Source organism: Bos mutus, chromosome 2 (genome assembly GCF_027580195.1).
Source record: "Bos mutus isolate GX-2022 chromosome 2, NWIPB_WYAK_1.1, whole genome shotgun sequence".
NCBI classification, from domain to species: Eukaryota; Metazoa; Chordata; class Mammalia; order Artiodactyla; family Bovidae; genus Bos; species Bos mutus.
In genome coordinates, this window is record NC_091618.1 from 4163187 (window position 1) to 4180054 (window position 16868).

General features: G+C 58.2%; 1 protein-coding gene across 2 annotated transcripts in view; it reads right to left on the bottom strand.

Annotated features, from left to right (window-relative positions):
* The window catches only part of KIF17 (kinesin family member 17), a 52470-nt gene that overhangs the window by 32926 nt on the left and 2676 nt on the right, over positions 1-16868 (bottom strand). For both annotated transcript variants that reach the window (XM_070382349.1, XM_070382339.1), the window contains exons 3-6: positions 12265-12411; positions 11185-11286; positions 6444-6633; positions 3020-3472 (exon numbers count right to left, since the gene is read on the bottom strand). In XM_070382349.1, coding sequence (XP_070238450.1) covers positions 3020-3472; positions 6444-6633; positions 11185-11286; positions 12265-12411 — 892 coding nt within the window. The remainder of the gene's footprint in view (positions 1-3019; positions 3473-6443; positions 6634-11184; positions 11287-12264; positions 12412-16868) is intronic.

Consider the following 16868-nt stretch of genomic DNA (forward strand, 5'->3'; position numbering starts at 1 on the left):
ATATGCAAACCAATTAACGTCAAGTCCAGGGCTGCTTCTAACTCTCCCACCAGAAGCCAGTATTTCCTCTGCCTGAAATCAACTAGGGCCAGCAGCAGGCGAGCAAGGACAGCATTATGCCCTGATCCCGCCAGGCTTCCTCAAACTAGTCAGTCCTGGGCCCTTTCTCTTGCCTGCTGTGTCTTTCCACCAAAACCTCTATCACGGCTCTGGCTCAGGCTGCCCCTGGCTCCTCTGCAGACTGACCTCCCCTGGTGCTTCCTCCCCACCCCGTGGCCCTGCGTGGCCTGTCGCTCATCGCCGGGGTAGCCGAGTAATGTTAACACTTTGTTGCAATGACATTGATCTCTCTGTGTCACCACTCAGTCAGCCGTGTAAATTAAGACCTGGGCACACATCACACAGCCAGGATAGAGGTCCACGTGTGAGACTCGTGAGCGGGGAGGTGGTGGGTAAAGCCGTGAGACCAGAGGAGCCCGTGTAGACAGAGAAGAGGCTGGAGGACCGGCCCCTGGACAACCTGACGTCAGGAAGATGGGGAGACTCGTCCAAGGGAGCTGAGGAGGAGCGGCTGGAGGGGCAGGGGGACTGGGGTGCGGGTGTCCAGGAAGCAAGGGCTTCAAGGACGAGGGAGGGTTTCGTCTGAGTCAACGGATGTGAAGAGGGCAGGTGGGGCCTCCGGAGAACCGATTGCTGGATTTTATCACCAGGAGGCATGGGTTCGATTTTCGGTCTGGGAAGATCCCACATGCCGCAGAGCAACTGAGCCTGTGAGCCACAACTGCTGAGCCCTAATACCGCAACTACTGAAGCCCGTGTGCCCCGGAGCCTGTGCTACACAAGAGAAGCCACTGCAGCGAGAAGCCTGCACACCACACTACAGAATGGACAACTGGAGAAAAGCCCATGCAGCGACAAAGACCCCGTGCAGCCAAAAATAAAGAAATAAATGATTTTTTTTAAAAACCAGGAGGCAGTTTCAGTGGGCTGGGAGCACAGGGCCTGCCTGAACTAGGGGCAAGTGAGCATGGAGGGCCGGTGAAAACAGACCAGTGTTTCCCATGTTGCTAAAAAGGGGAGGGAGAAATATGCTGGTGACCAGAGGGAGGGCCAGGGCTGAGAGGGCGCCGGCTCACGGGGCATGCCGGGCGATGGGGACCCCTGGAGCTCCGAGTCAGACACCTCTGGCTGGTCTCGAGGCCCAACTCTATAACGTCAAAACATCGGGTACAGTCTGTGGAGCCTTACGGGACAAGTTCCGGGCGAAGCCCACACATGAACCATCTCGTGCAGTCCTCCCAACTGCCCCACAGCCATTGCAAGGCGGGTGACCCATTTCACAGATGAGGACACTGAGGCTCGGAGGGGTCTAAGTCACTTCCCCAAGGAGCCAGAATGTGAGGCAGCAGTTACTGCCTGGCTCTCGGCTCTCTGCCTGCCAGGCACCATCATCCCAGCTTGTTTGGGCTCCACGCTCCGAATCCAGGGAGACAGGACACAGCCGCCCAAGTCTGCCGTGGTAACCACAGGAGGCCTGCAAGCATGGCAGCTGCTGCGTCAGGGTTGGGGGGGCCCAGCAGAGCGCCCCAACTCCCTCCCGGTGCCTCTCACCCCTCCTCCATCGAGCGTCCCCTCCCCGATCCTGGGGCTGGAGGGGAGGAGGAGAAGGCAGGCTGCCCAAGAGGAAGCCTTCACCGTGGTGGTCAAGGCCATCTTCACTTCGTCCCTGCCAGCCCCTGCCAGTCCCTACACCTGGGCACCTCCCACCACCCAGCTGCCCAGGCACCTCCCACCACCCAGCTTCCCAGGGCACCTCCCACCACGCAGCTTCCCAGGTAGCCAGAAGATCTATTAATCCTTGTGGGTCCCCAAAGTCCCCTGAGACTTTTGTGCCTCCCTGCACAGACTGACCCTCATCCTAAAAGGAGATTCTCAACCTGCTAGACTCAAGCACCCCTCCTCCTCTGCGAAGCCTTCCCTGAGGGCCCACCCCCCGCCCCACACGCTCCCTTCTGCCCTGCAGTGCCCTGTCCAGCTCTCTGCCCAAGGGGTACACACTCCTCTGTGGGAGTGTCCCTTCCCTCCCCCGGGAGACTAGGTTAACCATGAGGCAGAACCTGGATCTGAGTCATCTCTGTCTGGATCCCCAGGCCAGGCCCAGGGCCACACACAGTCGGGGTGTGAGTGGGTGGGGGGAGGTGAGAGGAAAGAGAGATTCAAGGACGGATGGCAGGATGGAGTGAATGAGCAGGCAGAGAGGAGGGTAGATAAGGTGGGCGGAGAGAAGGGGTGGGGTGGGCAGAGAGAAGGGTGGTGGGTAAATGATGGAGTGGGCGGGGGTGGGCTGGCGGGCTGGCTGGCTGAGTGGATGGGTAGATGGAGGCGGGGATGAGAAGATCAGTGCAGGCCGAGAATGATGGACAGAGAGGAAGGGAGGAGGCGGATAAATGGATCCATGGATTCAGGTTCTTTGGTGCTCCCTTCCTCCCAGGAATTCTTAGACAGAGATGACCCTGGAGCCCCTCAGCCACAAGCAAGGGCTCTGCAGGCCCAGGCTCCAGGTCTGGATTGACACCTGCCGGGTGACAGCCAAACTGCCTCTGGGAGTGGAGGCAGGATGCGGGGGACAGGGGGGCGGGGATGTCAGTCAGTCACCCCGCTGCTCAGCAGCACAACATCACGACTCTGCAGCTGCCACTGAGCCAGCAGGCAGACAGGTGGGAGGACCGATGCGCGGCCTGGAGGCAGGGAACGGGGATGGAGCCTCCAGCTGCTGGGACAGGCCCGGAAGGACCGGCCTCTCCCTGGGGCATTGGTGGGCACATACCTCCACCCCCGGGGAGCCGTCCCCAGGCAGGGTTCTCCCTGGCTGTTCAAAATCCACGCTCACATGCAGCTGGGAGGAGGTGGGGCATGGCTTCCACGACCCTCAGATGGGGAACCGGAGGCGGGCAGACACAGGGCAGAGCGCTCCTGGCTCCAGCCACCCTGCCGGCGCCCCCGCCGCCGCACCGCCCACCTGACAGGCTGCCGGGGCCCATCTGCTGAGCCAGGATGGCCTTGAGTTTCTTGATCTCCTCCTGGTACTCGCGCAGCAGGGCGTCCTTTGGGTCCTCGTTGATGCGCGGCTTGTTCCGGATGTTCTTGGCGCGGTTGGCGTAGCGCAGCGTGCTGAGCGTCTCGTCGTAGTTGTCGTCGGCGGGCGACAGGCAGGCCACCATCAGCGTCTTGGTGTTGCCGCCCAGTGAGTCCTGGAGCAGCCGGGTCAGCTTTGAGTCCCGGTAGGGGATGTGCCTGCAGCGCCCGTCCACCAGGGCCGAGATGACATTGCCCAGCGCCGACAGAGACAGGTTGATCTTGGTGGCCTCCTTGAGCCGCTCCCCCGTGGCGCCCGTCTTGGACTGCCGCTCGCTGCCCGCCAAGTCCACCAGGTTCAGCTTGCCCGCGCGGAGGTGGTCCTTGCCCCGCTCGTCTGCAGACAGACCAGACAGGGGGGTGAGGGGCCTGGGATGCGGCGACCCCCTGCAGGAAGGAGGCTCTGGGTGCTCCCCACCCACCAAGGGTCTCAGAGGAGCCCCACTAAGAGGGCCACTAGGATTGCGCCCATGTTACAGGCGGGAAAAGTGAAGCTCAGAAAGAGCGTGTGACTCGCCCAAGGTCATGGCTTGCTAAGCAGCAGATTTAAGGCCAGAACCCAGGGCCGACCCTCCAGGGAGCAGGGGCTGGAGGTGCACGCTTTCCCTGTGTGCCCGGGGTTTCTTGCTGCCACTGTGACAGCTCCTTCATGTTTCCTGTGAGGCAAAGGCGGTGGAGGGTGGGAGGTGGGGCGTGGGGTAAGGGTCTGGGTCTCCAGGAAGCTGCCGCCCTTCAACGCAGAAAAGCATCGGCTTCGGAGACCCTGGGACCCAGTTCCCATCCAAGCCCTGCCTCCTACTTGCTGTGTGACCTTGGCAGAGCCATATGCTGCCCTGATCTTTGATTCTCACACCGACAAAATGAGGCTGACGACAAATCCCCATCTGGGCTGGCTGATGGAACGGGTAAACGGACAGCGCTGTCACAGAGCCCACTCCAGGCGCGGCACACAGCGGGCCTTCATGCCCCGAGAACACGCCCAGGTCCGCAGGGACCACGGCTGCGCTGGCAGGCAGACCCAGGTGCCAGGTACCTCGGGAGCAGGGGCCCAGAGCATCGCTTGTGAAGACCAGAGGGATCCAGTCTGGGTTCCATCCCTTGGGAGCTGCAGGCCTCAGGGAGCTAACTGCGTCTCAGCCTTTCTCTCGGTAACAGGGGAACCCAAGACCACCCTCAAGGGTCGCGCCTGCCACACAGCAAGTGCTCTTGGAGTGAGATGAGGGCAGAGGAGGGAACTTCCTTCCTGGTTTCCTGCTCGTTGAAACCAGAACTGTCCCAGCTTTGCCCAGGAACACAGCTACTCGAAGTGAAGAAAAGGTCTGGCTGATGCCTAGTGGAGTCTTGGGCATGTAAAGGGCTTGATTCTTTGGGCTATTTTTTTTTTTTTAGCAGCAGGCAGAAAGGACTTGGAAACACCCTTCTGGACAGCTCTTTGCAGAATGTACCAGGTGCCTTAGACAGATTTGCACCCTCCTCCCAGGAGGCCTGCTCCAGGGAATCTGAGGTGACTCTAAAAGCAGAAAAGGCTTTGTGCACAAAAATGTTCATTGCTGCACGTTTACAACACACAGAAACTGGGAATGGGCGTTAAGACCTTGCAGAGGGGTGGGGAGAGGAGGACCGTCCACCCACCGCCCGTGGTCAGGAAGACGTGGCAGGAATGATGTGGGGACATTCGTAAGGACGGCATGGGGAAGAAACTTAAGATTCACTTGTGTTTAAAATTTTCATAGGGGAAAAAAAGGACCAAAAGAATACATGCTTAGATGTTAACAGTGGGCTGTGTTTGTAATTTTCCCTACTTTTCTCTTAACTCCTAAATATCTTTATTTGAACCTCTTTTATCATGAAAACAATAAACATCTTAAAAATTCTTTAAAAAACCTGCTTGCAGGCAGCCTGCCTTGTCCTGCAAACTCATCTGCAGAGACCGAGAAGCCCCGACAGGGCCGCGCTCCCCTCCCCTCCTCATCTGTCCTCACCTGGCTGAGTCCCAGCTCCCCACCCACAGCATCATCACATGAAGATGAGACCGTCACTCCAGACCCCATGTCTGCCCCCGGGGGGCAACTCTGGTCCAGGGGTGTTGGCCTGGGGCCAGGTCAGCCCACAGCTGGGCATCATGCTGCGTGGACTTCCAGCGACCCAGGGCTTGACCTTGGGCCGGGATCTCTCCAGAACTACGTTCCTACGTGAGCTGAGGCTGCTCCCTGCTCCACTGCTCTCCGAAGTTCTGTCTGGGATGAATGAACCACACACTCGGAGGCAGCTGCAGTGTGAATGGGGAAAACCCAGATGTCAAAGCAACCTGGGTTCAAGTCCCAGCTCCACCTCTTAGCAGTTAAGCAGTGACTTGCAGCACTTAAGCGGGACCCTGAACCCAGCAGGTCCCTAATCTCTCAGAGCCTCCTCTTCCTGACCTGTCAGTGGGAGTTGTAATGCCTGCCTGCGTCTAGGTCTCTGCTGTGAGACTTCAACAGAATGAAGTGTGAAAAGGGCTCAGCACAGCATCCACAGGTGACCTCAAATAAACGAGTGCTCCTTCCTATCTTTCCTCTTCCCCTTCTCTGTAACACTTCCAGGAAGAAGAAAAAAAGAAGGAAGAGTGAGGTGGCTCAGGAGTAGAGAACATCACAGAAAGAGGAGAACCCAGAGGTCCTGGGCGGCGGGGACTTCCCTGGTGGCCCAGTGGTTAGGAGTCTGCCTTCCAGGGCAGGGGACGCAGGTTTGATCCCAGTTGGGGAACTGTTATAAAAAGATCCCACGTGCCGTGAGGCAACCAAGCCTGGGAGCCACGACTAGATAGCTGGTCCCACAACAAAGAGCATGCGTGCAGCAGCTAAGACCCGATGCAGCCAAAATAAACAAATACTCTAAAGTTCTGGGTGGAAAAAAAAAACCACAACACGAGTTCTGGGTGGCACATGCTCTGGGGGACAGACCCCTGGGACAGGGGCCCAGCTCAGAGGCTTTCTAGTTGTGTGACCTCAGCTTCCTCATCTGTAAGATGGGGATGCTATGTGTCCACCCCCTGGGGTGTAAGGAGCACATGGGCCAACGCACACGCATTGCCAGGCAGGCGGCAAGTGCACACTGCAACTGCCGGTGCTATTACTGGTGGTGGTAACGCTGTCTCTCCTTTAGGTCCCGGCACAGGGATGGGCCTCGTGCGATTCCTCCGGGCGATCCCAGCATCTCCTCCCAGCTGGGGCCCTGGTGGCTCCGAGAGGTGAAGGGTCTGGGGTGCTTAGGAGTGGGTGCCCGGCTCGGGAGGCCCACCCCCTCCAACCCCGCCCGGCCTCACGCACCCACGGCGTAGATCTCGATGCTGATGGTGAAGATGGAGTGGGAGCGAGAGGAGTCCTTGTTCATCAGGGTGTAGCCCACCGAGCGGTTCTTCCAGCCCGCCTCCATGATGCGCTCGCACTGGCCCACGCTGTGCACCGTGTGCATGGACAGCCCCTTCACGTACACCCCCTTCTCCGGGTGCTCCTTCAGCTGCGGGCAGGAGGCTCGGGTCAGGGCTCCCCAGGGAACCCAGGGAAGGGCCCAGTCAGTGCCCACCACGTCTGCCCTCCTGCGGGGCAGGTTGGCACCTCGAATTCCTGTCACAGACCAGGTAGAACAGCCTCAAGATCACCCCCGCCACTTCCTCTGTGCGACCTCGCACCAGCTACATCACCTCCCTGAGCCTCAGTTTCCACATCTGTGAAATGGACATTTCCTAGGGAGGCAGCGGGGACTGTAAACTAAGGCCCGTACGATGCACGGCAGGCAGTGCCTGGCGCCTGGCCAGTGCTCCACAAACGGCCGCCGTGGGCCTCACTGCGGCTGTTGGTGCCCTGGCTGTGGAGGCGGTTTCCCGTCTGGGGATTCAGCCCCCAGGGGGCTGACCCAGTGGTCGTTCACCCAAGGGCTCTGAGTGCTTCTTGCCTGCCTTGCCAACATGGCTTCTGCCCGCGTCTCTCTGCCGCGGCTCCAGGGCAACAGGAATGTTCCCAAACCCGTGGACCATGGCGTGTGAAGGGCTGTCTGCTGCCCAGAGTCCCCGCTGGCCCACAGCTCAGCTTGGCCCGTGGCTCCCTCCAGCCCTCAGCAGGACAGCAGTGAGCAAATTAATTTATCTGACTGCTGCCCGCTCGCTCTCCAGGCAGCCAAGCTGTTGTGTTGCTGACACAGAGCTGTGAAACTCAATATTTTTCCAGCGTGAGAGGAAATACAAACCACTCTGGCAGGAGCAAGAATGAACTGGGACAGAAGTCATCTGTCTGCTGCTCTGGGCCAGGGCAGGCTCGTGTGCTGTGCCCCAGGGCAGCTACAGCGTCCCAGGTGGGGTTGGACCCCTGCTGCAGAGTTAGGGGGCAGGTGGGGCGGTGAGTGAGGGTGGCCAGCACCGGCTTGCCCTGGCAGCCCCAGTCTGGAGAAGGAGCCAGACCCAGACTAAAGGATCGGGTCTCAGGGAACAGTTAAGCCGCCGAGGCACAGAAAGGCTAAGTGACTGACTTGCTGGAGGCGGCAGTGGACGAGGCTGGGATTAGGACAGAGTCTGCAGCGGCTTCCCTGGTGGCTCAGGGGGTGAAGAATCTGCCCGCAGTGCGGGAGACCTGGGTTCAATCCCTGGGTCAGGAAGATCCACTGGAGAAGGGAAAGGCTACTGACTCCAGGATCCTGGCCTGGAGAATTTCACGGACTGTATAGTCCACGGGGTCACAAAGAGCCAGACACGACTGAACGACCTTCACTTTCACTGCAGTACCCTGGAGGATGACACAGGGCAGACCTTGACCTTGGAGGTGGCTGTGAGGATGGAGCTCAAAGGCCAGAAGCGGGAGTCGCAGCCCACCGAGCAGGGCTGGAGGGAGGCCTGGGAGGTGTGCCCGCACTGCAGCCTAGACGCCGGCAGGGCACATGGTGGGCACGGGGGAGGGGATGGCTGCTCCCAGCCTCAGGAAGAACGCAGCTTCTCATCTGTACTCAGACAGGCCCGGGCTAGACACTTGGTCCTGACTTGCTACTTTTTAGGGAAGTCACTTTGCCTCTTTTGGCCTCGGTCTCATCTTTAGAGTGAAAATGAAGTTACTCAGTCGTGTCTGACTCTTTGGACTGTAGCCCACTAGGCTCCTCCATCCATGGGATATTCCAGACAAGAGTACTGGAGTGGGTTGCCATTTCCTTCTCCAGGGGATCTTCCCGACCGGGATTGAACCCAGGTCTCCCTCATTATAGGCAGATGCTTTACTGTCTGAGCCACCAGGGAAGTCCATCTGTAAAGTGAGGATGATAAACAGGGCTATTGGGAGGGTTAAAAAGAGAGTGGATCTAAAGAAAGCTCTGAGGGAGCTTGGAGGGGGTTCAGTGAACCCAGATATGGAGGTGAGGCCATCGCTCTCCACAGAGAGATAACCCTGACATAAGGGTCTCCCCCACCCCTATTTTTAGGCCCTACCTCATCTCTTGAGCCCTCCCCCTGGCGCCTGCTGTTCCCTCCCCCACCCTCCTCCAGAGTGTCAGCCGCCAGCTGTGGCCTGCGTTCCTTGGTAACTGCTCCTCCCAAATGCCAGGCCGGGCTCGGTCGCCATGGCAACCAGCTGGGATGTGGCGGGTGAGCAGGAGCTCCCGCTGTGCACAGGAGCAGGACCACGCAGGTCGGTCCAGAGTCAGGATGCGTCCCTGTGGAGGAGGGGGGTCCAGCCACACTGGCCGGATGCCTGCAGACCCTCAGACACCTCCTTCGCTACCCAGTGCTAAGCAGGGTTCTCTGAGGGCGGTTCGTGGTGGTTGTGGGGAGGGGGTATAATCTGCTTCCCCAGATCCCTTGCTGACCCCAGCCGATCCAACCTCCTCTAATGACCAGAATTATCGGGCCCTGCGCTGTGCCGCAGAGCCTGGCCACCTGGGGGCAAATTCCACCTCTGTCCTTTACTGACTGTGCCCTGGGGCCGGTTCGCACCTAGGCAACGAGGAGTCTTAGGCTCCTCTCCTGTAATCAAGGATAGAAACAGCAGCTCCTCCTGAGGCTATGGTCAGGCTGACACAAGAACCCGGCTGCACCTCCCGGGAGAGTCCGGTGCACCCAAGGCAGGTGTCTCCGAGCACATCAGTTATAGGCGACCCTCCACCTCCAGGCAGCCCGGCTTACCAGGCTGGAGACCTGGAGGCCAGCTGGACCAAGTGCCTGTAGCTGCCAGCCCGGGTACCCCCCCCGCCAGGTCCTGGTTAGCCTAGTGCATGTAGCTGCCAGCCCGGGCACCACCCCCGCCAGGTCCTGGTTAGCCTAGCCCATCCTAGCGTCCAGGGTGGGGAGAAAGGGGAGCGGACCTCCTGCTGCTGTCCCCATTTCCCTGTCTGGGGGCTGAGTGATGACTCGGCTGCTCAAGCTCCAGGAGAGAGAAGACAGTGGAAAGACCGCAGCGGGTGGCTGGAGGCTCCTGTACAGAAAGGGCAAAGCGCTGTGTCTTCGAGGAGCTGAGGAGGAGGGGGCTGGGGCAGGTCCTGGTCTGGACAGGGACTGGGGGAGCTGGCACACAGGAGGTGGACCTGCCGTGGTCTGCGCGCTGGCATTTCTCAGGTCAGCCATCTGCTGAATGGATGCATCGACTCATGGACATCCCTCCCTCGAATGGAACCCCGTTGCTGGCTTCTCATGGCCCCCAGGTTTCCTATACTGCCCACCCCAAAAAGTCTGGGAAGAAAAAGCACCTGACCACTCAGATCCCGCACGCTCTGGTACCAATACCATTACTAGCAACTTGCTGTGTGACCTTGGCCAAGTCCCTTCCCCTCCCTGGGACTCAGTTTCCTCATCTCCACCACGAAAGGATTGTGGATTTAGAAGCTCTCTGAGTGACTTCACTTTCACTTTTCACTTTCATGCACTGGAGAAGGAAATGGCAACCCACGCCAGTGTTCTTGCCTGGAGAATCCCAGGGACGGGGAGCCTGGTGGGCTGCCGTCTATGGGGTCGCACAGAGTCGGACACGACTGAAGCGACTTAGCAGCAGCAGCAGCAAGGGTCTTTCTGGCTCTAATTTTATTTTTTCCACCATGTGATCAGTACAAACAAAAAAGTGTACCCCCAAAATTGTTTTTTTTCCAAAACAGCTGCTCCTTGGGGGTCAGATGTGTTCGGGTGGGGCATTTAATGGTTGCAGGTCAGAGGAACTCACGGCCCCTCCAAATGAAGCCAGGACAAGTGCGGGGAGGGGGTGGTGGTGGGGTGTCTAGAGGCAAGTGGGGGGCTCTGGAGCTGAGCAGGGAAACAGCCCTGTCCCACGTGGATGGGGGTGGGGCGGGAACCAGGTCGCCATGTCCGGTTCAGTCTGGAGGCTGGGGAGGGTCCAGAGGACTGGACCTTAACTGCTTCTGGACCTTATCAGCAGCCCCTTATCTGCTTCTGCCCCCACCCCACACCGGCTGTCAAGGCCTGTGCCCCAGGGAGATTCAGGCAGTTTGAGCCACACAAAATGTCCAACCCTGACTCTGGAGCTTCCTAACCCACTGGCCTCAGGCAAGTCCCCGTCTCTTTCCCAGCCTCCTTTCCCCATCTACAGGATGGGGATCTCCATAGCAACCTCCCAAGACTGATGCTCATTAAGGACTGACACTCCCCAGCGCAGGCATGCTGACTCTGGACTGGGGAAGGTAGGTCAACCTCCACCGCTGGCTGTGGGCCTCTCGGTGGGAAGGTCCAGTGCTCAGATAAGAAGACCCAGAGTCTGGGAGCAGTCACTGGCATGCTGGCCACAGATCTGGGTTGGTCTCCCCTCCTCAGGCTCCTCCTGGAACTGGACCGGGCCCGTCTGGCATTTAGAGTCTCAGATAGGAGACATGGCCTAGCCTTGCCCAGAGGTCCCAGACCTGGCCCAGCCTTGCTAACCACCCGGCTGTCCAGTCCTGGCAGGTGACTTGGTCTCGCTGGGCTCCCCAAGGGGTCAGGCCTGCTTTGCCCATCTTGGCAGGGCTGGGCAGACTAGCGGGCCCTGGGCACCCTTCCCTATATCTCCTCCAGGACCCCCTCGCCCACCCCAGCCAGGGCTGCACCCAACACACCTCCAGCTTCTGCTTGGCGTCTGTGCCCAGCAGGTCCCGGACATCTTCATTGTAGATCTCCAGGTAGGAGGCCCGGACCAGGAACTTGGTGTTCTCTGCACACTGCAGGGAGCGGCCGGGAAGAACAGAGACACCTGAACACCCGCTGCCTGGTCGTCACGCGGAGACATCATGGCAAGACACGGCGGCAGGAGGCGGGACGTCAAGGGGGGAGGTGTCCCTGACCTCACCTGGCCCTGCCTGCCTGGCAAGCGGTCCCCTCCTCTCTGGCTGGCTGGGCCCTCAAGCGTCTCAGAGTGGCATCATTTCATGCTGCTAAGGACTCACGCTCCCTCTGCACTCTACAGGCCTCGTGGGAAAGGAGCCAGGAGAGGGCCCCCCACTGTGAAGGTAGAGAGAGGAGACTGTGGGTTTAAGGCCCGGATCCAGCACCCGCCCTGGGCCAATCCCTGGCAGCTCTTCCAGTTGCTTGCCGGTCATCAGAATGAGTCCCAGGTGCAATACAGCGGGCTCTGCAGCTGACTAGTCCCTGCTTTGTCATTTCTCAGATGCAGGAATCTCTGAGCCTTCACGAGTGGGCAGCAGGGCATGGCTCACCTGCCATCTGGACACCGGGATCACTGGTCTGGGCCCAGCCCATAAGGGCTCCCGGTCTTGGTTTCCCTATATCAAAAATGAGGGTAACAGCTACCTCCTGGGCTAGGGTCATAGCGAGATAATTATGCAAAGTGTTCTGCACAGTGCTTGGTCTGCAGCACCTGGACCGTGCAAAGGGGAAGCTCTGATCATTTACAGCCATGTCTCGGGCCAGCGCTCTGGGTCATCATATCCACATGAAATGTCACATGAAATGTTAAAATTCCAAAAATGGCTGGAGAAAAACGTAGAACTGGTAGAACTTTCTCAGCTTTAAGTTCTCGCATCACTGCTTCAGAAACTAGAGCCTGCCTCTGCCCATCTGGGCCGCGGCTAGGCCGGCTCTGACCACATCCCACATCCCAGGTCAGAAGTGCTCCAGGATTGTTCATGGTAATGCCTGGGGCGCCCAGCCCCGCCCCTGCCATCCACCAGGCCCATTACCTGGACACTCTCGAAAATGTGCTCGAAGGCCCGGGGGATGATGCCTCTCTGGCAGGCCGGGTCTGGCAGGCCCTGCATGGTGAAGGACTTCCCGCTGCCCGTCTGGCCGTAGGCAAAGATGGTGCCGTTGTAGCCCTCAGTGACGCCCTGCGAGGGGGAACACCGCCGGGCGCTCAGCTGGCCCAGCACGGCCGCGCTCAGGGCTACCTCCTGACGCAGGGACGGGCGCACCGCCCACCCCCTGCCCAGTTCTCCCACCATGGTGGCGCCGGGTGGGGTGGGCCGTGCAGAGATGGAGGCGGCTCCCCTGGTGGGGTAGGAGACCGTCCTTGTGTCTGGCTAAGAGCCTGGTGCCATCCTCTGCTGCCTGTGCCCTTGGCCTGTTCTCATCCAGGGGCGCGGGGCCTCGGTGTCCTCACCGGTGCCAAAGGGTCAGAACAGCACCGAGAGGTGGGGCTGCTGCTGCTTCGTCGCTCGGTCGTGTCCGACTCTTTCTGACACCGTGGACTGCAGCCCGCCAGGCTCTTCTGTACATGATTCTCCAGGCGAGAGTACTGGAGTGGGTTGCCATTTATTTCTCCAGGGGATCTTCTTGACCCAGGGATCGAACCCAGGTCTCCTGCACTGGCAGGCGGATTCTTTAGCGCTGAGCCACCAGGGAAGCCCACTGAGAGCTGTGCTTGGGAATGATTTCCTGCCCTGGCACTCGAAGTGCTGGCACATGGAGGTAGGTGCCCCCTGCACACGGAGGTAGGTGCCCCCTGCACACGGAGGAAGGTGCTACCCAAGTGTCTGCTGGAACGTGTGGGGATGGTCCTTCTATGAGGTGCAGGGGCGTGCAATGATGGAGTTCAGGCTGGGGGAGGAGAGGGAGAGACGGAAAGTGCGGGAAGAGCCAGGCAAACTTTCCGGGCAGGTGGGCGAGGGCGGAGAACAGGGGAACAGAAAGGATGGCTTGGATTTCGACAGGTGAGAGGAGGAGGAAGGCTTTCAGGGCTGAGGTGACGGCTGGAGCAAAGCCGTGAGGGGCCAGGCGGGAGGCTGAGAGCAGGCAGACCTGGGGCGAGGGGGATGGAGACGAAGCTGGGAAGGAGGAGGCGGCAAACCAGGGTGGTGGCATTCCCCCAGGGCGACCCTCGTTCACCAAGGCCATTGTTTACTGCATAGGTTACGTCTCTCTTCTCTGCGGGGGGACCGTGTTCCGGTTGGGGACCAAGCCCCAAACAAGGAAGACACCGCACTCCCTGTCCTCCCTCACCCAGCTCATGAGACCACAAATTCTAGAACTTAGCATGGGGAGGGGGACTCCTGTGCCAGAATGTGGGCCCAGAGAGCTGTGCCCAGGCCCCGAGGGCCCAGCTGGCATCTGCAAAGACCCGTCCTGCAGACCACTGCAGGGCTCGGGGTCCCCAGGGGCTGCGGGGGAAGGAAGACCGGAAGTCACGATCCACAGCTCATCAGACGGCCCTGGGTGGGGTGGTGGGGGGAGCAGAAGCGATGGCAGACCAGTCACCCAACCAGATGGCCAGAGGCGGGGGCACCCGGAGCCCAGGGACAACATGCAGCAGTGCCTGGACTACCAATGCCACCCAGGCCTGGAGGAGGGGTTCAATACCAAAGTAAATATTTCACATGCGCGGTGCGGTAGGGCAGCCACCAGGCACACCAGAAGGGTGCTTCATGCCACTGAGGAAGGCTAAAACTTTAAAATATTGTTTAAAATTTTAAAAATGTAAAATTTTCCATTTAAAAACCAAAGCAGTGTAAAATGGTTTCCCATTAAACACAAATTTACTTGTGTTTCATTTCATTTGAACTGTTGACACTTCAGCACCTAAATTGAGACCCACTGTAAGTGTGAAACACACACCTGATTTCGAAGGCTTACAGTGAAGAAAGAATGTAAGATATCTCTGATAGCTATTATGCCATGACAATATCTATTGTCAGGCTTTCTTGAAATGATATTTGGGATTCTACTGGGCCAAATAAAATGTATCATTAAAATTAATTTTCCTTGTTTCCTTTCACTTTTTAAAATGTGCTGTGCTTAGTCACTCAGTCATGTCCGACTCTTTGTGACCCCATCCATGGACTGTAGCCTGCCAGGCTCCTCTGTCCATGTGGATTATCCAGGCAAGAGAACCGGAGTGGGTTGCCCTGCTCTCCCCTGGGGGATCTTCCCCACCCAGAGATCGAACCCAGGTCTCTCATATTGTGAGCAGATTCTTTACCATCTGAGCCACCAGGGAAGCTCAAGAATATTGGAGTGGATAGCCTATCCCTTCCCCAGAGGATCTTCCCGACCCAGGAATTAAACCGGGGTCTCCTGCAATGCAGGAAGATTCTTTACCAGCTGAGCTACCATGGAAGCCCTTTTAAAACGTGGCTACTAGAAAACTTTAAATTTTGTCTGTGGCTCATGTTACATTTATATTGGAAAGGCTGGCTCGAGAGCTGTGCCATCCCCGGAGGTAGCCACTGGCCACATGCGGTTACTTAAATTTAACTTACGATTAAATAAAACTAAGATTCATTTCCTCAAAAGCACTAACCTCACGTCAAGTGCTCACTTGCCATGTATGGCTGGCGGTCCCTAATTGGACAGCTCAGATCCAGAACATTTCCACCACTGCAGGAAGTTCTGCAGAACCACGCTACTGTGGAGTGAAGTGGAAGACAACTTTACCTGCATTCTTAAGGCAAAACATAAAGTTTCAAAAATGCTTCACCCATTAAGTGATACTCCAGACCTGCCAGGGACACACACGCGTGGAGCGGGTCCTGAGTGTCGCCACTCTGTCCTCCCAGGCTTTGCCAAGTTCCCCATATTACTGTTTACTGGATGATTTTCATGAAATCAAACTGTTAGTTGACCGTCTTTATAACTTGGTGTCATCCTCTGCAATAATTCCCGTGAGGCTGCTATTAGAGGTCAGATTTTTTCTACTTAGCATCTGTGCTAAATTGCCTCATGCTCCCTATCCTCTCCCGAACAAACAGCACTGTGTTCCATCGAGGAGCCAAATTCTACCGCGTCGATGTCTCTGGAAACCAGGCCTGTCCTTGGCCTGTCCATAGCACCAGGCCCCTGGGTGGGTTGGGCAGAGGCTCATCAGAGGTGACTCTGAGGCCATGGGTGTGAAGCAGGAGGATGGAGACAGGGAATAGCGACTGGGTGGGAAAGGGACCAGAGGCCAAGCAGAAGGCTGGGCGTGGAGGGGATGAGTTCAGGGTAGGTTGTGCTGAGTTGGCTGAAAGATGGGTCTGAGGTGGAAGAGGTCACCCAGTGACAGAGAAATCAGGTCTGGATTTAAGTGGGAGAGAAGGCAAGGCAAGGGGAGGGGAAGGAGGGGAGGGCAGGAAGGGTCAGTCTGAAGCGCTGGGGGCTTCGTGCAGTAGGATCTGCAGGGAAGGACCTGGGCAAGAGGCCCCCTGGAGGTGGTCAGAGCCCAGCAGGACAGACACACAGCTGCCTTGCCTAAGACACACACAGCTTGCCCTTTGCAGCTGCTCCTCACTGTGCTTTGTGTACGATTCATAGGATGGAGCCTGGGGACCTAGCTCTGCAGTCAAAATCACCCCTAACTCATTCTAGGATGCTCAAGGCTTCAGTTTCCTCATCAGGAATGATAATCCCAGTTTTATGTATGTCCACGGAGTCTGGCGAAGATCAAATGGTTTGGTCTCCACCTGAAAGGCCCTCTCCTCCACCTTCTTGCCTGGCTGACCCTCTCATCCTTCTGGCCTCAGTTTAGACCTCACTGCTTCCAGGAAGTCCTCCCTGCCTGCCCATCCCCTCCAAGCCCAGGTTTGCTAGGCTTCTTTGTTCTGCCAAAGTCCCCATGGCTTCTCTTCCCACTCATCACCCTGGCTTGCAGCTACTAGGTTAGCTGCTCCTCCACCCAATTGTGAGCTCGCTGAGGGAAGGTGCTGTTATTATTGCTCCATGCCTTGGATGGGGCCTGGTATGGAGATGCTCTTTGTTAGCTGAGTGAATTAATGAAAATGAACATATGTCCTGCTGAGCCTGAGGCTCCGTGGGATGCCCAGAGGCAGACATCCCTGTAGCAGTGCACTCGCAACAGGAGTGGGGGCTGGAGGGGAGATCTGAGGTGTTCCCCCTCTGGGCCTGGGCTTCTTGGGGACCCCGACGAGGGAGGTGTGCTCAGGGGAATTATTTCCAGGGTGAGGAGGGGGATGTATGAGCAAGGCTGAGACCCTGGAGAAGCCAAGGCCAAGGAGAACTCAATCTCAGAATCTTCCCATCTCTCAGGGACCGACCCTGGACCAGGAAGCAGAGGTGTTCTGGGTGCCCCGGGACAGAGGCAGGGCAGAGAGCTGAAAGTGTCAGGGAGTCTGGCTCTGATTCACTGTGCAGAAGGGTCTTCCAGGAGTTAAGAAGCAAAGGGGGGAGCGGGCTACTCCAGGAAGAGTGAGCGCCTGCCACCAGGTGGACATTCAAGGACCCCGGGGTGGGGGCGGGAGCAGGCCACCCATTCTGGTCCCTTAGATCCTCAGAGTCCAGGATGGCAGGGGAGCCTGGCCACCCCTGGGGCCCAGGACCAATGTCTGGGGAGATTTGCCCTCTTCCCCTGGGCATC